General features: G+C 38.3%; 2 protein-coding genes across 2 annotated transcripts in view; one reads left to right on the plus strand and one right to left on the minus strand.

Annotated features, from left to right (window-relative positions):
• Positions 1 to 23604, plus strand: part of CLK1 (CDC like kinase 1) — a 747223-nt gene that overhangs the window by 199158 nt on the left and 524461 nt on the right. The window lies entirely within an intron of this gene.
• LOC126008679 (aldehyde oxidase 4-like) overlaps positions 1 to 23604 on the minus strand; it is a 127403-nt gene that overhangs the window by 11297 nt on the left and 92502 nt on the right. The window contains exons 22-33 of the mRNA XM_049772918.1: positions 20169 to 20293; positions 18821 to 18954; positions 16892 to 16979; positions 16531 to 16617; positions 16164 to 16355; positions 14046 to 14273; positions 8465 to 8560; positions 6110 to 6238; positions 3514 to 3588; positions 1827 to 1879; positions 1123 to 1237; positions 828 to 893 (exon numbers count right to left, since the gene is read on the minus strand). Coding sequence (XP_049628875.1) covers positions 828 to 893; positions 1123 to 1237; positions 1827 to 1879; positions 3514 to 3588; positions 6110 to 6238; positions 8465 to 8560; positions 14046 to 14273; positions 16164 to 16355; positions 16531 to 16617; positions 16892 to 16979; positions 18821 to 18954; positions 20169 to 20293 — 1388 coding nt within the window. The remainder of the gene's footprint in view (positions 1 to 827; positions 894 to 1122; positions 1238 to 1826; positions 1880 to 3513; positions 3589 to 6109; positions 6239 to 8464; positions 8561 to 14045; positions 14274 to 16163; positions 16356 to 16530; positions 16618 to 16891; positions 16980 to 18820; positions 18955 to 20168; positions 20294 to 23604) is intronic.

Raw genomic sequence — 23604 nt, forward strand, 5'->3', positions numbered from 1 at the left:
TCCTGGCAGGGCTAGGGGACCACATGGGATATGGGGGAATAGAACCTGGGTCAACCGCTTGTAAGGCAAATACTCTATCTACTATACTATCTTTCTGGCCTCTAAACCAATTTCTTAAGACAGGGTGAGATAAAACTGTTGGCAGATTAAGCACCACATACCTGGTTTTATCAAGTTGCTCAACCTCTAGATACACATATTAGATTTGGGGACCAACTTGTTAAGTCTGGGAGGATTTGACATGGCTACTCTGTGATCATACTTCTGAGGCACAAGCCAAGATAAAAATAAAAAGCTACCCCAGCCACTAGAAACGATATCTGAAGACTTTGAGTGTATACTAATGTTATTGATTTTTGAGAAAAATTTCAAGTACTTAAATTTTGCAGGAGAGGATAATTGCATTCAAGCATTACCCTCTTCCTTATATCTCCAAATTATGCACTCTGTTTAAACAGAATATGAGTACTATTGTCAATTAACTATGCATTTCTCTAACATTCTCTAAAAGTAACTATGTGAATGTGGATTGAATAAAAATGAGAAAACATGGAGAACTCTAAAATAGAATAAATCACACACACTTCTGCCACAGAAGACAATAATTGTATATTTCTGAAAATTTTCTTTCAATATTTTTATCTATTAGTCTTCATTGCAGTCAGTCATTTCCTACTATTTGTCTATTTTATCTTTATGTATGTATAATATATAGATTGTTAGATTCTGGCACCAGCTATGAACATTGTGGTGTGGAGGACTCTGAATAAAAAACCAAAACTCTGGAATGGACCAGACATCTCATGGGGCAGTTCTGTATCACATACCTGTCCAATGTCCAGGGCTGGGTTTATGCTGAAAGCTGCATCCATAAAGATATCAGTTCGACGGAGCTGAGAAAAGAAATCCTGCATGTTACTGCTTATTTAAAACACATCCACATCACTATTAAAATGACACTCTGTTCTTGACTGTCTCATTGGGAAGATCAATGAATATTTATATTATTGAGTACTTACAACACAAAACGGAAATTATTGAGTATATTTACAGCACGAAGCAGAAAGCACCTTGGCGTTCATTTTCACCAGGAATTTGGCAACTGTGCTGGTCACTCTTTACCTTATATGCCCCAGTCAGACAGTCAATCTCCACTTCTGAACAGGCTGCTCCATAGACCCAATACGGATAAGCGTGTCCTTCCTCCTTCTCCCAGTCCATGTATGTCTGGTAGCCTCTGAGGGCAGTCGGAAGAAAAGAATCAGAATTTTCTTCTGATTAGCACAGTAATCAGAGGCCTGCTGGACTAAGCACCCCTCTAACACTGAGGGTGAGTACTCTGCTCTCTCTCCTCCAAGGAGCCTGTGTGGATCCCTGCAGACCTGGAAAGTTTTACCCTGTCCACAAAGGGCATTTCTAGGATGGGTCAATGCATAGAGAACTCTGGGTGGTAAACAGAGGTGGCCTCAGGGGTCCTTAGCTCTCCTCCCTTTCCCCCATCTCCTTCTCCTTCTCCACCATTGGCCCAAAATTGGAGTATGAACGCTGGGCAGTGGCTTGATACTATCTTCCTGCATCTGCTCAGATTCAAGAGCTCTCACCATTGCCTCCCTCCTTCCTTCCTCCCCCTCACTCCGCCCCCTCTCTCCCTCTCTGCTTGCCACACCTGTCTGTTATCAGAGTTCACTCTTAGCTCTATAGCTCCGTGCTCAGGGATCACCAGTGCTTGGGGGGAACCACAGGTGGGGCCAGGTATCAAACTGGGGTTGACCACAGGTAGGGCAAGAGCCTTAACACTTGTTCTTTCTGGCCCAAATCTATCTTACTTGAAATATCCAGTTGTTGAGAGACTGATGGATTCTTCAAATGCTTTTGCAACCTGCAAGAGATGATCAGTGACAAAAATTAACGGAGAGGAACAAGAAGTGAAAAGATGGTCTCCTTCTGGTTTCACCAAGGTCACTGCCAGGTTCACCACAAGTAAGACTGTGTAAGGCCTAGGATGTGCTTTACAAAGAGGTGCTTACTGGTCATGGTTCTCTTCAATTTGGCTTTTTTAATTTAAGGAGTGGGCCAAGTTCATATGTGCCTTTTCTGGTGTTTGTTTTTGGACCACACCCAGTGACACTCAGGGGTTAATCCTGGCTATAAACTCAGAAATCATTCCTGGCTTGGAGGACCATATGGGACACCGGAGGATGGAACCGCAATATGTTCTTTGTCAGCGTATACAAGACAAACGCCTTACCACTTGCTCCACCGCCCCAGCCCTTATGTGCTTATTTTTATATGTGCAGATGTATTCATGTACTTATATATATGTAAAATGTATGGGTGCTGCTCTGGAAACAACCAAGATGCCCTTCAACAGGCGAATGGATAAAGAAACTGTGGTACATATACACAATGAAATATTATGCAGCCATCAGAAGAGATGAAGTCATGAAATTTTCCTATATATGGATGTACATGGAATCTATCATTCTGAGTGAAATAAGTCAGAGGGAGAGAGAGAGATATGCAGAATAGTCTCACTCATCTATGGGTTTTAAAAAAAATAAAAGTCATTTTTGTAACAGTCCTCAGAGACAATGAGAGGAGGGCTGGAACACCAGCTCACTCCATGAAGCTCACCACAAAGAGTGGTGAGTACAGCTATAGAAATAACTACACAGAGAACTACCATAATCAAGTGAATGAATGAGGGAACTGGAAAGCCTGTCTGGAATACAGGTGGGGGTGGGGTGGGATGGAGGGAGATTGGGGACATTGGTGGTGGGAATGTTGCACTGGTGAAGGGGGTGTTCTTTACATGACTGAAACCTAATCACAATCATTTATGTAATCAAGATGTTCAAATAAAGAAGAAAAAAAATGTATGGGTGCATATATTCACATATATGTTTATATGCTTAAGTATGATCACACACATATATTATACATGAATGTGCATATATGTATTATGTTTGTATTTTTCTTTTTTGTTTTTGTGCTGCACACCCATAGGTGCTCAGGGCTTATTCCTGACTCTGCACTCAGGGGTCACTCCTGGTGTTGTGCAAGGGACCGTGTATGGTGTTGAGCTTGAACTTGACATGCAAAGAAAGTGCACTAAGCTCCAATCTCTGACTGCATGGTCCTATTTTTATCTTGATTTCCCCACCATGCTTTTAGTTGTCTGTCTCAGTATGTTATATCACCTTCATTCATAGAGTAAACTAGTTAGTGGTGGAGAAGAAGCAGAATGGCAATTGTAGTAATAATCAGTATTAAAATAGAGTAATGTGCAATATTCTTCATTGCTTGGTGAGAACAGCAAGGTGCTGAGTAGGTTGTTTCATGGAGCTCATGTCCAATCAGGGAGCACATACATATTTTTTACTCTTTTGGAAATGCAAAATTAAATAGCAGCCAATGTTTTGATATTGAGTGGACATCCCCAGACACTGAGAGTTTTTACTCTATTTGGGCGTGGCTGTTTTTTCTGGGCAGGGATAACCAAGAGACACTTACCCAATCCTCCCATTTTCCTTTAGGGTTTTTCTTCATTACTGGATGCAGGCGAGACATAAGAATTTGGCAGGCATTCTAAACATAAATATTAGAAATGAAGTCAAGACCAGAAATTAAAAGAAGTAGCAAAATGTCAAAGGTTTAAATGGATCAAAAGCTGATTGACAGCTTTATGAACCCTCTTTCTCAACTTCTTGGAAGGGAGATTTCTCAAACTTGAGTGATGCATGAAATTCTTTTTTTTTTAAGCAAGATGGTTTATAGTCATGTTAATATTTATGCATTAGGCACACAAGATTACTGCATTATACTTGCCCTCTCAGCATCAATATTTCTCTATCACTGGTCATAGGACCCTTCTCACCTTTCTTATCTTCCTTTCTCTTCCCCATTTCCTCTGTTGTTAACTTTTTTTTAAGTAAGATGAAAATAAAACTATTGAGGTGAAATCTTGAATTCCTGAGATACTCTATGTGCAATCCTGAGTGTGAGCTTAGCTTCCACTTCTAACTGAAATACAAGTCTGTTTACTTGACTGACGCTGATTATTCATCTCAATCTCATCACTCCTCGATTTCTGGTTTCTGTTCCTTTGTATTCATCACCTTCTTTTGGGAAATGTCTCTGGTTTTTCATACACCATAGTGATTGTATTGTCCAAGATCTATCTTTGCTAATTGAGTTTGTAATTACAACTAAATACCGTCAAAAGAGTTCACATACAAGGCAAACCTAGTTCTGAGTTCCCATTTTTTACAAACAGCAACTATTTTTATTATACCATGACCATTTATTCTGATGTCTAACTGAACACGTGACAATCTGCTGGTTTCCTAAGATAAGCCTTTCCTTTTAGAGAAACATTGAGAGAACATTTGTCATTCTCTTTGTATCTTTCTAAACCCTCTTTCTTGGATGGAAAAAGCCCACTTTACATAATATTTTTGGTTGGGTTGTCTCCTTCTAGTGGAGCTTCCAATGCCAGATACTATTTTTCCAGCTTTGATTAAAGTAAATATTTAAAAAAAATTCACAAAGTAGAGAGACCAATCCCCTAGCATCATTTGGGTCTTTTCTCTATATTCTACAATGACCATGAATACCCCAGCCTCACTCCAACTATCTTTCTGCCTTTCACTTTCTCTGTTATAGCACCAGAAATTTTGCAGCTTTTTGAGCACAGAAAAAGTGTTTCCCCTGTGATCAGATGCTTTCCTTCACTACTTCCTCAACATGCTCAGGACCAAACTTAAGGATGGCAACTAGCATCTTTCCAGGTTTCTCTCTGCCCAAGAGGTAACCCAATTCTTATAATTTCTTTTTTTCCTACCTTCTTCCTTGTGGATTATAAGACCTATTTTTATTTCTGTTTTCTATTTTAAGTTACTACTTATTAATTTATTATTTATCAATCACAGGATGTTAGGAATCTTTTCTGACTTCCTATTCTAAGAAGTCAAAAGGTTCTAGTCAATAGTGACAATGGCTCCTTCTTCCAACTCCAGAGGCTCCAATTCCTGACCAGAACATAAGTTATCCTTCTCTCCCACCTCAGTGGGAGGGAAGATTTGAAATTGTTGCCCTATACTTTTAGCCTTCCAATGAAGAATTGTACTTTGTCTCAACGACAGTGTATTCACATGTTTTTCAACAGCCATATTAAAATTGTCAGATTTAAGCTAAACTTATTTTTGAGTTTTTTTCAGTTTAAAAGGCTTTTATTTGTGCATTTCAAAAGCAAGTATTATTTATGATATATTAAAGTAGAAAAATAAAAAGAAAGAAAAGCTGTTGCTACTCATTAAATGGCATTTAGGAAGACTTTTCTTTTTACAGGTACTTTTGGGTGTGTTATTATTTATTGTCAATCCTCTTCCATCACTCGCAATAGAACCTCTATAAACTTTATTCAGTAACTTTGTACAGACCCACCCTCCCAGCTCCTGGTCATTTCTAGACTCAAAGAATGCAGGATAAAGAGATGCAGATGGCCCGAGTCTCAGGTGGTATTGGGGCAGAGTATAATGATTCAAGTATCAAGAATACATGTCTAATCAGTTCCCAGAAGGGGCTCTCAGAGAAGGGCCTGATGGCATATGGGGCGAGGAAGGGTAAGATGAACTGAAACAAGGAGGCTGTCAAGTGGAGTCTGTCCTACTGTTTACCTCCATATTCTTGCTTCTTTGACTTTATAAGGGTCTAAGTGAATGTAGACTAGGAGGGAATAAATAGGTAGGGGAGGATATGCAGGAAGGGAAATGCTAAATGCTTTTCACTCTCAGGTCGTAGCAGAGAAACAGCAGAGATACTGCGGTGTGACATACTTTTCAGACTGGACATTTTAGTTCACGAAGGGAAAGGTCTTCTCTCAATAACAGTGATCCATAAAGCTTACATCATCAGAAACATGAGCGGTAACTTAAATCCAGGAGACTGGAAGAAGCCCACCAAAAGAAGGGACCCAGAGTAATTGGAGCGCAGCCCATTAATGAAGAGACCCAGCCTAATTCCTGCTCTTTCATTTTCAGGAACTGTAGGAGCAGAGTAAGGACCCATCTGGCATAGTCCCTTGGAAGTTGAAGGAGAGAAGAGTCACCTGTACGGCCTTCCCAAAGATGTCTGTGCTCATCGAGCCTGCGGTGAAGACAGCATTGGGCACTGTGAGCGTGCTGGTCTCGGCCAGGTGTATGTACGACTTGTCAATGTTTAGTTCCCGGCTTACAACCTGCCAGAGGCAAAAAGAAAGTTTTGTTTCTCTTGGGGGCCTTAAGCCCTATTCAAACCCAATTTTAATTATTTTTGTATGTTTGCAAAGCATAATCTTTAGCTCTCTAAGCCATTTCTTTGGCTCTCTTACTTTTCTGAATTGTGTGTAAAACCTGATTGTCCTATAAAGGCAACCACTTAAAAGAGCACCTTAAGTTTTCTATTATTATTATTATTATTATTATTATTATTATTATTTTGTTTTTTTGGGCTACACTTAGAGGTGCTCAGAAATTACTTTTGGCTCTGCACAAATGAAAAATAAAAAAAACAAAACAGAATCAGAAGTCACAATTGACTCCCAGCAAACTTTGAGACCATATGAGATGCTGGTAATCAAACCTTGGCTGTGTACAAGTTAAACCCCTACCTGCAATGTTATTTCTCCAGCTTCTCTATTTCATTTTTATTTTTAATGCCAAACTAAAGGAAGCAATGTATACTCATGTGAACAATGGCATATGAGTTTTGTGTGTGTATATGTATATTTATCTATATTTATATTTATTGGTGCTGGAGATAGAACCCAGGACCTCACATGCAGGCAAATGCCTTATGGTGGAGTCATTTCTCTGGCTTGCAGTTTGGGTTTTTTATGTAAATTATAAGTTTGGAGGTTTTTACATGCACTATGAAAGGTAACATTGTTTTTGGAGACACTCAGCCAATCAACTTTTTATTTGGTGATTTTTTTGTTTGTTTTGGTTTTGGTTTTTAGATCACACCCCACAGTGCTCAGGGGTTACTCCTGGCTCTGTGCTCAGAAGTTGCTCCTGGCAGGCTCCGGGGACCATATGGGATGCTGGGATTCAAACCATTATCTGTCCTGGGTTGGCTGCTTGCAAGGCCAACTCCCAACTGTTGTGCTATCTCTCGGTCCCTTTTGGTGTGTTTTTTAAAAAAAGTATTATGTTAAGTAATCCCTTCATTTTGGGTTCTTGGATAGTAGTGTTTGGAAGCTACTTCTGATTCTGTTATTTATTTTTTTATTGTTTATGGGCTACACCTGGGAGTGCTCAGGAGTTACTCCTGGCTCTTCACTCAGAAATCACTCCTGACAGGCTCGGGGGACCATATGGAATGATGGGAATCAAACCCAGGGTTGTTCTCAGTCAGCCACATGCAAGACCAGCACCCTACTGCTGTGCTATCTCTCTGGCCTCTTTGATTCAGTTTTTAGAGATGATTCTTGTGGTGCTTGGGGACCATATGTGGTGCCAGGGATCAAACCAGGGTTGGTCACATGCAAGGAAAGCCTTATACTATAGTTTTTTTCCAGCCCTATAACATTCTTTTTCTTCTTCTCAGACTGGCATTTTTAATTTAAATGTCATAGTAAACACATTTCAATATTAAAAGAAACAAAAAATTTCTATCAAAAACCACTTGCCTTTTCAACACATTTCTTTGAATCAGCATACATAATGGCCAGTCATGTGGAGGTTCTAAGTAGCCTACAAATTCTAAGACCATCAGTTCTTATTCTACTATATCATTTCTAGCTGAAACTTTGAATTATTGTCATAAAATTATAAAGTAATTTTGAGAAGCCACATAGGGGCTGCTCAGGGGCAACTTCTGGCTCTGTGCTCAAGAATTACTCCTGGCAGGCTTGGTGGACCATATGAGATGCCTGTGATCGAATTGGGTCTTTCACATGCAAGACAAACTCCCTACCTGCTGTGCTATTGCTCCAGCCCCAAAATGAAAAAGTATTTATCTTTGCAAATATAAATCACTTTAGGGGGATGGTTGCCTCACAGACAATGCTCAGGGGGTCTAAGGGCTACTTCCAGTGATATTTGACCACGTGGGATTAAATGAGACTAAGTTGACTATAGAATGTTGTAGTGTTTGATGGATCCAGTGTATGCAGCATCGAGGACCAAACTCAGAGTCTTGCACCTGCAAAGCACCTTTGAGCTATCTTCCTAGCCCCTGGCATAAATCTTGGGAGGACCTTCTAGAAGGCCTTGGTTCTCTTGTATTTTGGAAGATGCATGTAACCTTTTTCCCCAGTTCTGTTGCCTGCCACCATCTTACCTGATTTTTTTTATTGCTTACTCTAAATGCCTTCATTTAGTGTTTTTCCTACTAACCAAGAAGCAAAGTATGTAATTAACTGTTGAGGACCTATACTCTTCTGCAAGGGAGAAGACAGTTCCATATCTACCTCCTATCATACCTGAGTAATTTTGGTGTGAAGTCCTTGACCCAATTCACAGCCACCATGTGTCACTAAGACAGAGCCATCAAGATAGATGTGGACTAGAGCAGCAGCCTGGAGAGGAAATAAATATAATTTCAGTTTAAAAACAGATGCAGCTGAGTATTCCTATAAGTTTAACTGACATTAGTGAATGGTTCTATACTTTCAGTTCATCTTTCATGTAGACTAGAAATGAAGCCTTTTTATTTTTTCGGTTTTCTATAGTCTTACTCTTTCACTAATGACCAGACTTGAGAACCCACAATGTTGGTCAATAAATGAAGATTCACTCATTCTACAGACAACTTGAGGCCCTAGGGACTACCTGTCTAAGGCAGTGTGATAGTTCCTTAGTTTCACCTCCCTGGACATGAGAATCATTTTGAAGCAGAGAGGCTAAATTAAGTAGGCTCATCTCTAGACTCCAAGAACTCTCTAAGCACCTGCAAGATCTCCTTGGAACTGTTAGATTTTGTGTTTTCACTTCAAGATAATATATAAAAGGAATACTTTATTTAATGAACATGCCTCATTAATGGCTTCCAAGGAAGGAATTGAACAAGAGATACCATGTGTATATGAGAACTACACGAGTTCAGTCTATGCTGACAATGGTATACACACCTACTGCACCATTTCAAGAGGGAAGTGGGAACTAGGACAGTGTGTACTTGAGCCTCTCACTCTAGGTACAGACTAGGTACAGTTAGGATGAGGACTTGGACATGCTTTGTACAACCACAACAGCCACAGCCAAAATTGTCCTTTTTTTCTATTTAAGGGCCATACCTGGTAATACCCAGGTGTTATTCCTGACTTGGTATTTGGAATTTGGTCCTGGTGGTACCCAGGACCTACTGGGAAGTGAACCATGGAACTCAGGCTTCCCAGGTGCACTGCATGCATGCCAGCACTCTGAACTATCTCTCTGAAGCATTTTGTGAGTGAGGATTTAGTTTCATAAAATCAGTACTGGTCACCACATTAAGTTAACGTTCTTATTGAATTGAATATTATTGCTCTCTATAGTAATGACTTTAGGGCTGGAGTGATAGCAAGTGGTATGGCATTTGCCTTGCACATAGTCAACCCAGGATGGACCTGGTTCTATCCCTGATCCCAGATGTTCCCCTGAGTCTGCCAGGAGTGATTTCTTAGTGCAGAGCAGAAGTAACCCCTGAATGCAGCTGGGTGTGGCCCCAAAACCAAAACCTAAAGAAGAATAATAAAAAGAAAGAGATAAAAAAAACATCCAGCCATAGAAAAAATAGTAATGACTTTACTTCCAAATTTGTAAAGACATAAGAGCTATGTGTTATGCTATATGGTGTTGTTTATTTTGTGAATGGGCATAGCCAAATAAATAAAGAACTTAAGCACTATTGCAAGAGTCTTTGACCACTTTCGGGAGCCTCGCCTGTGGCTATAACTAGTGATAACATGTGATGTTGGGGATCAAATCTGGGGCTGTCTACATGGTGAAAATGTGCTCAAATCCTCTGTGCCATTTTCCCAAGGAAGAATTTTCACTTTATTAGACTCAGTAAGCTTGAGAAATACCACGTGGGGCCAGACTGAGTGGGTTGCCTCCTAGCTATACTGCACATGGAGTTTCATTAACCACCTCTTCATTTTTTTTCTTTAATGACTTTTAAGACAGGGCTTGAAAAGATGGTACTTTTATTTTTTTTTTTAAATTGAAACCATTGTGATTTACAAAGTCCTTCATAGTTGAGTTTCAGACATGCATTGAATCAGGGCCAATCCCATCAACAGTTATGACCTCCCTCCACAAGTGTTCCCAGAGTGTATCTTATACCACTCTCCTGACCTCAGCCTGCCATTATAACAGGGCCATTTTATGTTTATATGTTAAAGTTTGAGTCACTTTATTCTATTGTTGTTGCCTTTGGTTTGGATATTTAGTTCTGCCCTTTTTAAAACACCAACAATGCACCATAAGGCACTTGTCCCCTGGACTCCCTCTTTTCATGTTTGCTTTTCTCCTCCACCACTCAATTTCTTTCTCTTGGCTATAATCTGGGCTAAGGGTGTTCAAGACAATTCCCATTTAAGCCATTACATTAGAATTACATTACATTAGAAGTTATGTTTTATATAAGAAATTGCCTGGTCACACCTAATTCACACCATGAGGGGAGCTAGATTTTTCCCTTTGTATGAATTTGATTATAAGGGCATTTTGAGGTTCATGAGACAGAAATGCAAGAAAAAAATGAGTAAAAGGGAAAATTTCATAGTTTCATGAAAAATAATTTCAAGAGAAATTGAAAAGGAGGTACAGTAATTTCCGTGTCATCCTCTAAAAACTCTAAATTTCTGTGTAAAGAAGGTTGTTCTGTTTATTTGCTCATACTTGAAATTTTGATCTACTGTTAGAAGAAATTAGAAAATAAAGGGATATTATTCTAATTCTCTCAAATATTTAAAAGTCATCCTCAAACTGTTCAACTACTAGCAAAATAAGTAATCTCAGACTTCTCTTTGATGCTGTGCACAATAGTCAAATCAAAATGGATTAAAGGGCTTGATATCAGGCCTGAAACCAAAAGATACACAGAGAAAACTGTAGGCAGGACACTCCATGACATTGAAGCTAATGCTCAAGCAAGCTGAAGCAAAGATAAACAAATGAGACTACATTAAAATGAAAACCTTCTGCACCTCAAAGGAAATTGTTACTAGAATACAAGAAAGACTGCGCACAGAATGGGAGAAACTATTTACCCAGTATCCATTTGATAAGGGGTTAATTTACTATCCAAGATATACAAGGCACTGGTAGAGCTTAACAAAGCAAAAATATATCACCCAATTCAAAATTGGGAAGAAGATATGAACAAACACTTCCTCAAAAAAGATATACATATGGCCAAAAGGAACATGAAAAATGTTCCGCATCATTAATAATCATTAATTTCAAAACAACAATGAGGTATCATCTCAGGCCCTAGAGACTGGCACACATCACAAAGAGCTGGCACCGATGCAGAGAGAAAAGGACTCTCATTCACTGCTGGTAAATTCTCATTCAACAGTCTACTGTGATACTCTATACCCATGCGCCTTCCCCCCCCCCCCCCATGTTGAAAAGCTTTTTTGCACTCTTATGTTTATTGCAGCACTATTTGCAATAGACAGAATCTGGAAACAATCCAAGTGCCTGATAACAGACGAATAGATAAAGAAACAGTGGTATATTTACACAATCCAACTGTTAGGATAAATAAAGCAATGAAATTTGCTTATACATGAATGGATATGGAGAGTATTATGCCTAGTAAAATGAGTCAGAGGAGAAGGAGAAACATGGAATGATTGCATTCACTTATGTTATATAAAAATAGCGTGGTAATAATATCTTTGAGACAATAGAGGGCCAGGAGGACCAGGTCATGGTAGGAAGCATGCCACAAATAACAGGGGAGTGCAGTTAGGGCAGAGAAGGGATCACTAGGACAATAAGAGTTGGAAATGACCACTCTGGACAAGAACTGGGTGCTGAAAGGAGGGAAAGTGAAAAGCATGATTATCCCTTCAGTAACAATATTGCAAACCAGTGTGTAAAAGGAAAAAAAGGGAGAGAAGAGAGAAAGAGTGAAAGAAAGAAAGACAAAGAAAGAAAGAAGAAAGAAAGAAAAAAAGGAAGAAAGAAGAAAGAAAGAAAAAGAAAAAAAAGAAAGAAAGAAAGAAAGAAAGAAAGAAAGAAAGAAAGAAAGAAAGAAAGAAAGAAAGAAAGAAAGAAAGAAAGAAAAAGAAAGAAAGAAAGAAAAAGAAAGTGTCAGGGCATACCTAAGCTTTTAGGGGGACTCAGCCCACCAGATATATCCTCAGATTTTCCTGGTGGGTAGAACTAATTTAACCCCCATGGGGTTCCTCAAAAGGCTTGCTGTGGATGCCTTTTTCCCCTGCATGGATGGTTGAGGAATTTCCAAAGAGATGCCTGGCAGTACATTTTCAGCCAGTATTTGACTATCTCTCCCTTGTATATATCAGGCAAAATAATGGCCTCTATCAAATAATTTGACTCAGAAATTCCAGCATCAAAGATTATTTGAGAACCCTTTTTCTGGATATAGTCAGCCCTAAAATCAAAGACAATTTTTCTCTCTTTCTCAAATATGTCCTTGCAGCTGCAGTTTCTGGTAATCAAGGGCGTAACCAGAATGCAGATCTTGACTATTGATCCTCATTTAGAAATAGGGAAACTCATTTTTGGGGATTTGGCTCCTCCCTTTACTTAACCTCTAAAACAATAGAGTCCAGCCTAGAAAGACCAAGTTTCTAGATATTTCCTACTTCCTCCTAATCCTGATTTTGCATTTGAAGTAAGCTTGCAAAGAGTCACCTTGAGGGTAACCTTCTCTCTTGTAACTTAGAATTTTTACAGTCACACCCATAGCTTAGGTATTGTTACTGTTGTACTATGTTTTGTGATTACAATTATTCTTTACCTCTGGCTAATTTTACCCCTATAAATTCCCCTGCTCAAAAAATTAAACTTGTCGCACTCTTGCCAGAAATGTGTTGACCCCACATACACTGTGTGTGGTATCATTATTTCATATTTCATATTCGACCACTTGTGTTACCCGTTTTCCTACGTGAAGGACTCTGTCCCACTAGAATTGTTGAGACAGACACAAGACGCCTGCAGCAGAAAGAAAGAAATAATGTCACAGAGATGGGAGAGATCAGGGAGAGAAATTGGGGACATTGGTGGTGGAAAATGTGCATTGATGAAGGGTGTTGGAAACTATGTGACTGAAACTCAATCATAAACAACTTTGTAACTGAAAAAATCATCCCTGTATTATGAATAATCTGGTAAACCACAGATTTTAAATAAAGTAATTAAAAAATAAAAGTCATCCTTATAACTCAACAACCACATTTTATTATTTTTTCTTTTTTCTTTTTTTTTTGGTTTTTGGGCCACACCCGGCCGTGCTCAGGGGTTACTCCTGGCTGTCTGCTCAGAAATAGCTCCTGGCAGGCACGGGGGACCATATGGGACACCGGGATTCGAACCAACCACCTTTGGTCCTGGATCGGCTGCTTGCAAGGCAAACACCGCTGTGCTATCTCTCCGGGCCCCACATTGTATTTTGTTTTAGTTTTGGCCACACTCAGGCTCTGAGCTCAGGAATTACTTTTGGAAATACTCAAGTGACCATATGGAATGTCTGGGATGGAAGCCTGGTTGGCCATATGCAAGATACACATAACCACTCTACAGTTGCTCTGGCCCTTTTCTTTTAGCCTTTTTTTTTTTTTTTTTTTTAATACCCACATTTAAAATCCATCTCCTATTTCAACTGAACTTTACCTATTGATTGTTTCCTGAAATACCCACAGCCATCCGGGCTCCCAAGGCTTTGTCTATCTGAATGACCTCCACTTTTGGCTGTAGGACTCTGCCTCAGATTCTTTCATTTTAGAGAACAGGGAAACTTCTCAGAGTTGCACATCTTGTGCTTTTTCAGTCATTTACAGATAATGGCTCTTTGTGAGAAGACTTTCATCCCATCCTCACCTGGTTATAGTAGCCCACGGGAATACCAATGCTAAATTTCATGGGAATCACGGCAAGCCCCCTCTTTTTCCAGTAATTGTTTTTATTAAATTCCTCAGCAATCTGTTTCCTGTGATAGAATGAAGATTTCTCTAAGCATTCTTTCCAGCATCTTCGCAAGGCCTCTGGATTAAAAGTCTGCTTGAAGGCTGTTTTGCTTATTGTCTTATACATGTTGATTTCTTTAACCTGAAAGACAAGAAGATAAAATGGATTTCATACATATGTGCTATTCTATATATGAAATATGTGTTTATTTTATTTCTGATATAAATAATAAAATTTAAATGTCTATAAATATTCAAGTATACTATATATACCTATATATAATAATACTAATTGAAGCTATTGAATGTGCTGGTGGGAATGCCATCTAGTCCAGCCTTTATGGAAAACAATATGGAAATTCCTCAAAATACTGGAAATTGAGCTCCCATATGATCTAGCTATACCACTTCTATGGATATACTCTAGAAACAGAAAAACACAATATAAAAAATGTCTTCCTCACATCTATATTCATTGTAGGACTATTTACAGTAGCCTGAATATGGAAACAACCAAGATGTCTTTCAACAGATGAATGGCTAAAGATACATCTACACAATGGAATATTATGCAGCCATCAGGAGAGATGAGGTCATGAAATTTTCCTATACTGGGATGTACATGGAATCTATTATTCTGAGTGAAATAAGTCAGAGGGAGAGAGATAGACACAGAATAGTCTCACTCATCTATGGATTTTAAGAAAAATGAAAGACATAATTGTAATAATGCCCAGAGACAATAGAGATGAGGGCTGGAAGGACCGGCTCACGATATGAAGCTCACCACAAAGAATGGTGAGTGCAGTTAGAGAAATAACTACACTAACAACTATCATGACAATGTTAATAAGTGAGAGAAGTACAATGCCTGTTTCAAATACAAGTAGGGGGTGGGGGAGAAGGGAATTGGTGGTGGGAAGTTTGCACTGGTGAAGGGAGGGTGTTCTTTTATGACTGAAACCCAAATACAACTATGTTTGTAATTATGGTGCTTAAACAAAGATATTAAAAATAAAGAACTATTGAATATTTCATATGCTCCTAGCTATAAAATGTTTGTTTTGAGGGCACATTCAGCAGTGCCCAGGTATGACTCCTGGCTCAGAGCTCAGGGATCACTGAACCCAGATTTTAGCAATGCAATGTAAGTGCCATACTTATTGTATTATATCTTTGGCCCTACATTTTGATTAATATCTAACATTACCTTATTCTTTTTTGTTGTTATTTTGGGCCAACCTGGTGGTGCTCAGTGGATACTCCTGGCTCTGTGCTCAGATATTACTCCTGCCAGGCTCAGGGGACCATATGGAATACTAAGGATTGAACCTAGGTTGGTTGCATGCAGGCAAACACTCTACTCACTGTACTATCACTCCAGCCCACATTGCTTTATCCTTAACTGCTGTCAACCTCGATTTACAAAGTCTTCAAAAGTGGTAAAATGCTTACATCATTGACATAATAATGCCACTTTCTCTATTCATGCTCTTTGATGTTTCACACTGACTTTGGTTTAATTTATGGACTTTGCTTTGACTAATATGCTAAACACATGTAACAAACTAAGAATTGAAAAAAATGCCTATGCATTAGAATTTGCCATGGTTTTGCCATGATTTCTAGACCATAATGAGTACTAATCTGAGTAAAACTGATGAAGGATTGAAATCACCAAGTAGAGATAAGTTTTCTCAGTTGTGGTATCTTCTAGACTAATCAGTTCACTTATGGATTACCAGACCTGTCAATGAGGTTATCTCAGATTGTAAAAAAATCAGTAAAACTAACTCAGACCAGAAGAGCAACTACCAGTTGACTCACAGAATCTGAAGAAATATTATCTTTTGTTTTAACTCATTACATTTTATAGTTGATTTGTTATACCGCAAAAGCTGTAACTGATATGTAGAGAATACATTTAATTTTTGGTATCTACTTTGTAGTTGACTTAATGTTACATGTACACAATCAAAATATATTTTAACTAATCACATCAGGGTTATGTTAGGAAGCTCTGATGAATTACCTCTTCAGGAAGTAAGTTGCACTGGGATGCCACTGCAGTGACATAAGCTTCAACTACCACTGTACCCTGGGGAAAGCCAAATCCTCGAAAGGCAGTGTTGGATGGCAAATTTGTTTTGCAAGCTCTACTCCGACATCGGAAATTAGGGATATAATAGGCATTTTCTGATTTCAGAGTGATGAATTCTGTCACCTGAATTGAAACAAAGTAAATCTTCATTTCTATCAAATATTTAAAATCACATATCTGATTTTACCTGTAGTTAGAACCTTCTCAAAATTGAGTTTATTTGTTAGGCAAATATTCAAGTAAATGAAACAAGGTACATACAGCTGAATCAAAAACCTATAAGAAGGACATATTTTACCATCTCAGACTCATCAGGAGTGCATCCACCGTTGACATAATATTCAACATCAACAGCTTTGATTAGCCCATTGTTCATGAATCCAATCTGCAAAGCGAGATAAATAAAACTATGTTCTCAATAGTACCTTTCACCCAGACTACACTGTTCACAAACTCATCTGATTACAGTTATCAATTCATTCCATACTTGCACCATGATTTGGTGTGATATTTATCAGAGGAACATAGCAGATGGTGCCCAAGTTGACTGTAATTCCAATTTCAAATGTTTCAAGAAGTACTCAACAATTTTCTGTACTAAAATGGTTACCACTAGATAATGCTTTAGGAAATTTCCTGATTTTTTTGCTCTCACTCACTTTGTATTTTGCAAGTAGTGGGTGTCGGCCAGCAGTTATCAGAATATCGTCACAACGCTCTAGAATATACCGGATTGGGCGGCAAGTCCTATAGAAAATGACCCAGTTAAAAATGACGAATGTTTCATAAAGTTGTAGAAATGTAGAGATAAAGAAAGGGGCTTGGGTTGCCATGTCTGCACTTAGCCAGCTCCTTAGACTCACTGTGTTCTAGAAAGAGATGTATACCAAGTCATGAAAATGTATGCTATGCAGCTGAAAACTGACAATCTTGGGAGGAGAGTTTGAGCTAAGTCCTCATCCTGCCAAAGTCACACCTGCTGAAACTATCACCCACAATTTCTGCTTTGCCAATGGCCCTGCTTCACCACTCCTCTACAGCTCTCTGCAGAGACCTAATCTGATCCAAATTCCAGGTATACCAGTATTCAAGCTGATATCATCAGACATTTTTGGAATGAGTGTGGGTTCTCTCCCATCACCTTCTCTTACTTCCAGAAGACCTGATAGCCAAAACTATATTCCACAAAAGCCACAGTATTAGCAATAGTGCTTAGAATTCCTGAACAACTCTATTTTTGTTTAATACTGTCATCCCTGTAGGAACACACCAATTTATGTATCTGAAGCCACCTAATGTTCAGAAACAAATAAAGTAACATAATGGTCAACGAGCAGCAAGAGCTTATTAAACCTGACAATGATTTAATGACCTCACCAGAGATACAATAATTTTCACAAATTTGCTTGTTGTTATACTCTTTTTCTTTCTTTTTTATAAATAATTTCTCTTACCTTTGGAAACAAATGTATTATGATCGGCTGTGTCAAGTATGTGGTACACATTCTTCAAATAAAATAAATAAAATTAAAAAAAGGGAGGCTTGAAATAATATAGTTGAACTATTAATGAATATATCAACACACATTTAAATAAAATTTTAGAAGATTGTAGGATCATTAAAATACTGTGAATCCTCTTGTTATTGTCCTGGTTTAGCTGTGTTTGAGAATTTAATTTTTAAATATATTATTTGATTATGATATACTTTTCTATTATTTTTACATTAATATTTATAGGCTTATTTTGTAATTATGTGCATAGTAGTTACATTAATATGAATTTTGTGTTATAATATTAGAGTCATTAAAATATTTGCCAGAAGGGAGATTTGGAAGTTGAAGCTGTTAAGGACAAAGTTCTGGTTAAACTCAACTACACTTAACTTACTTTCTCTCTTTCATAAAAGCCTATGATGTCTTTTCTGGCTCCTGGTCAAATCTTCTTGGTGTCTGCTCTCACATTTTCACGAGTCTTTTCTATTGTTTAGAATTGCTAGCGAAGTGAGATTTCCAGTTTTTCATTTTATTAGCAACAGCCTGGGATCAGTTATACTTATCCTGAATGTAACTTATGAATTAGTCACAAAATTCACAAAAGTTATGGTAATTTTTATGTATGGTTATTCTGTCCAGAAGCTGCTATGTGAACATCTGAAGCAATGTCAAGTCTTTTTTTTTTTTTTTTTTGGTGATAAAATGTGTCCCTAGAACTGCTGGGGTTTTTTTAATCCTTCCTTCACTCAGTCAATGTCAGCTTGATTTTTATTAGCAATTTAAACTTATAAACATTTTAACCAGCAAATGGCAAGGTATCTTAAACATTTTTTGTCTAGTTATGTCTGCTCAATGTGTCCCAATTTGCAGTGGTTTCATTCATTTCGCATAGTAATCTGGAGAACCAAGGAGATAGAATTCTCCCCACTTAGACTATAACTAAATTAGTCTTAGTAAACTTTCACAAGATGACCTCATGAATGAATGAACTAGGCTGAGCTTGAGCACCGATTTCCTGTCTCCTGCTCCACTCTTCCTTCATTCACATGTTAGCCAGGTCTGCTACCATTTATACCTTTCACTGTGTCTTACTTGTAACTGGCCACAGCACAGACAGCTCCTAGTAGTGCAGGCTTGGTCACCTTCCCTCCAAATGCTCCTCCAGCTCTTAGAATTTCACATCTTATTTTATTTCTTGGGACATTTAGTGACAAAGCCACACAATCCTGTCAGAGATAAATCCATGAAGTCACATAAGTGCCACAATTAGTTTATTTCCTTATCCACACACTTCCCTTTTGCCAAGAAAGGCAAATCCAATAATTTAATAATAACAACATTTTACATCCTCACAATTTATTTTAGAACATTTGCAAGTATCCTCAAGGAAACCTTCTATTCTCCTAAGCTGTCACTCCTCATCTCTCCCAATCTCCATTCCTTCTAGTCCTCAGTACTAGTCTTCGGTATATAAAAGCAAGCTTTCTGTCTCATTTTCTGAACCTTTCAGATAGAGTGGATCTAAGTAATAACGGTGAGCAATAAATGAAAAATTATAAAAAAGCTTTTTGGTGCATCTGTGGAGGTCACTGTTGAGGTCAGCATCTGTCCCTTTGGACATCTCATCTTGCTTTGAATGATGGCTAGTTGCTTCCTCCTCTCACCAGATCTATACTCTGGGTTCTCTTCAGGTTCTTCAGGACCCACACATTTCCCTCTCCTTTCTGCAAGCAGGACTCCTCCTTCTCCTAGTACAGTGGTCGGCAACCGTTTTTTTCAACTGAGCCAAATCTCGCCAAAACCACGATTGAAATTTATTCTGAGAGCCAAACAGGGCGCGCACTGACAGAGGCTAGGAGCAGAGTCCTGACTCCTGGAGCGGCCGCCTGGCACACAGAAGAGCCAAATTAAAAGTGTAAAGAGCCACATGTGACTCGTGAGTCGCAGGTTGCCGACCACTGTCTAGTATAATAGTTTATGTATCTCTTAGAACCATTAACTCATATTTCAAAAGAAGGAATTGTCTGAGGTTTTTTTTTACTTGCTCTGAACGACTACTGTGCTGGACTGAAATCATGTTGGAAATGCAATTACTTTATAGTTGTGAGTGAAAACCTTATAGAAAATCATCTAGAAAAACAACAGGGATGAATGAACCTTAAAGGAAAAGTTAATGTATTAAGGCTTTCATTTCTCTCCCTGAGATTAAGTTTTCATCTAATCTAATCAGTTGTTTCAAGGAAAGATAATGGTCTATATTTTGGAAGGTATTGCAATGTGTCAATCTCTTTAAAAACTTGGCCCTTTTTAAAAGAGAGTAATTTATTCATTGCCTAGTAAATATTGTGATGACAAACAGAAAATTAGGGTGGAGTTCTTGGTTGTAAGATCCACATTTCATCATCGTCTGGAGTCTTCTTTTCCAGAATGATCTTGTTACCTGCACATGGGTTGGATACTGGGTTCCCAGTTGTAGCACCATTTCATTATCTTCCTTTTTAGGAATAGTCAGGATGGTTTGCGTTTCCATGTAAAAATGTTCCTGTCCTTCCACGTGGACCTCACCTACAGAACACAGCATACAGAATCATCTTTCTATGTGAGTTCCAATCTGTTGTTTGATATCTCCTGCTCAGCAAATTGGGCTAAGGTATTCAACTCTCATGTTGTCAGCTCTGACCATGTCAGAAGGTCCGTATCTCAGTTAGAAAATGGGATGAGAATAGAGTCACAGATATGAAACAGAACTTGCTGAAGAACAAACACAAAGGTTCATTGTGGCAGGACTGTTGTTTTCCCCATCTCCAACTGATTTGCCCTTTCCAATCTATCTGAAAATATTTTATACATATCCTTATCATTTTGTACAGGAAAAGATTTAGAGTCTAGTTTTACTAGTTAGAAGGAGATATTTTAGCTTTTAAACTGGGAACAGAGCCCAGAGGTCTCAGGTGTACTGAGGGTGTTAAGAAAGTAAAGAACTAAATATCCAAGCCAGAGTCAACAACAAAAAATCATGAGACCCAAACTTGAGCAACTAAACTTAAAAAGATGCCTGTTATGCCGGCAGGCTAAAGTGTGGGGTGGTAGCATGGATAGACTCTGGAACATTGGTAGAGGGATGTTGACATTGGTAGTGGGACTGGTGCTGAAATATTGTATGGCTAAAACACAATTATGAATAACTTTGTAAATCTCAATGATTTAAATAAAAAAGTTAAAAAATAATGTCATCATTTTTAAGAGTTTCAACTGTAGTATTTCAATATTTGTTTGGATATTTATATGTATGTATGTCTTTATCTCAAAAGTATCTGAGCATTTGCTACCATTTTGTTTTTCATTTGATAGTACTATAAACAGACTAATCCCATGATAAATTTTATTATTTTTTAAATGCATATCAGAACTTTGTAATAGTGTATATGAGGAAAAATTTAACAAAACAAAATAAAGCATATTATGAGTATACACTTAAAAAAGGCCAAAAGACTCTTGTGATGTTAAAAATAAGTGAATTTTTTTTGTTGAAAATCAAATAATTTTGGTAAAATTGCTTCTTGGAAGAACAGGTGGTGGGTCATGTAAAAAAATGGTTAACAAAAAGAGAAATAATTTTCTTTCTGCATGAATATACTGAATTAAAACCCTGATATGTTTAACAATTACCTACTTGTTGCAAGATGCTAGGTATTATTCTGAAATTTATCATTTTATCTATCATTTAATTCATTTACTCCTGATACCCATCCTCAGAGATAAGTCCTATCTGACATAGGAACTTGTAAAAGTTAAAGAACCTTCCCAAAGATCCTCAGCTGTAGGGAGCAGGGAGATATTAAAGCTCAGATAACCTGACAGGTATACCACACTCTCAGACTCCCCACTTCTTTGTGTCAGCTTATCTAGAGCCCAATCATTTCTGTCCAAATTCTCTTTAGTTAGAAATGTTAGATTATGGGGCCGGAGAGATAGCATGGAGGTAAGGTGTTTGCCTTGCATGCAGAAGGAAGGAGGTTCAAATCCCGGCATCCCATATGGTTTCCTGACCTGCCAGGAGTAACCCCTGAGCGCTGCTGGGTGTGACCCCCCCCCAAAAAAACCCAACCCCCCTAGAAAAGAAGTGTTAGATTATATCTTGCTTTACCCAAAACAAAGATCATCCCTGATCTCTTTGTATCTGTTTGTTTACAACTTGGTTTCACCCAAAACAAATATTGTCTTCTATGTAAACCTGAGTAGGACAGGCTCAGGATAGCCTGAGCTATCTGCCCTTACTCTGTTCTTATTTTCTCCACCAAGGCGTGGTCTCTATACTCAATAAAAACAAGAGTTCTGGCAGGCAGCTTGCTCTCCATATGACGTAGAAGATTGCCAGACTATATGTGTTTCACCCTCAGCAGGATTTGGAGAGATCATATGAGATGTTTGGGATTAAATCTGGGTGGGCTACATATAAGGCAAGAGCTTAAAATTTAGCAAAGTTCCTGTCAATCAGATCAAAATGCAAAAATTGTTTTCTATCTTAGATATAAACAACTATCAGATTAAATAAAAATAAATCAATTTAGAAACACTAAATATGAGGCACACTAAATGTAAATATTAAAAAGATGTGGGACCCAAGTGGTGGCACAAGCTGTAAGGCATCTGCCTTACGTGCACTAGCCTAGGACTGACTGCGGTTGGATCCCCCCGTGTCCCATATGGTCCCCCAAGCCAGGAGCGATTTCTGAGTGAATAGCCAGGAGTAATCCTTGAGTGTCACCAGGTGTGGCCCCAAAACAAACAAACAAACAAAATTTAAAAAAAAAGAAAGGATATGACCTTCTTTAAATAGTTAGATAGACACTTGAGAAAAAAACCAACAACGTATCTTTATCCTTGTTTCACAACAGTGCAAAATGATTTAAGAAACATAAGAAACATTAAAGCCTGAAAAACCAAAATTAAAATATTTCTAAAAAAATCATAAGATAATATCTTTCAACCTTTGATAACCAAAATTTTATTCATAGACACAAAGGCGTTAACCATAACAAGACTAATAAATTAGACTTAATTAAAGCCAAGAGCTTTTATTCATGAAAAAAGAAACAGAGAGGCAGTAAAAATGGAATCCATAGGTTTAGATAAGCTATTTGCAATAACCATAACTAACAAGGGACTCAAATTGGAAGCCTGGAAAGCTCCTATAAAAAATAAATAATTATATTAATAATTCTGTTAAAATTAATTATGTGTCATAGTGATGTAAGTAATCTTTAATTTAATTTTTTTTTGGTTTTTGGGCCACACCTGGTGACGCTCAGGGGTTACTCCTGGCTATGCACTCAGAAGTCGCTCCTGGCTTGGGGGACCATATGGGATGCCGGGGGATCGAACCGAGGTTCGTCCAAGGCTAGCACAGGCAAGGCAGGCACCTTACCTCTAGCGCCACTGCCTGGCCCCTAATTTAATTTTTTTAAACAGGCAAAAAACTGAACAAACCTTTTAAAAATGAGTGGTCAGGGGCCAGAGAGATAGTACAGCAGATAATGTGCTTGCCTTGCACACAGCCAACCCAGGTTTGATGCCAGGCATTGCATATAGTCCCCTAGTAGCTCTAGAAATAATTCCTGAGTGCAGAGCCAGGAGTAACCCATGGGCATCTCTGGGTGCAGTCCCCAAACAAATTGAACTAGGGTTGAGAAACATCACCTTAGAGTTTAGTTCAGTCTCTATGATTTTAAGAAAAATTAAAGACATTACTGTAATAAGGCCCAGAGACAATACAGTTAAGGGCTGGAAGGGCTGGAAGGACCGGCTCACAATTTAAAGCTCACCACAAAGAGTGGTAAACTCTTTTAGGGAAATAACTACACTAACAACTAACA

The sequence above is a fragment of the Suncus etruscus genome, chromosome 5 (genome assembly GCF_024139225.1).
Source record: "Suncus etruscus isolate mSunEtr1 chromosome 5, mSunEtr1.pri.cur, whole genome shotgun sequence".
Lineage (NCBI taxonomy): Eukaryota > Metazoa > Chordata > Mammalia > Eulipotyphla > Soricidae > Suncus > Suncus etruscus.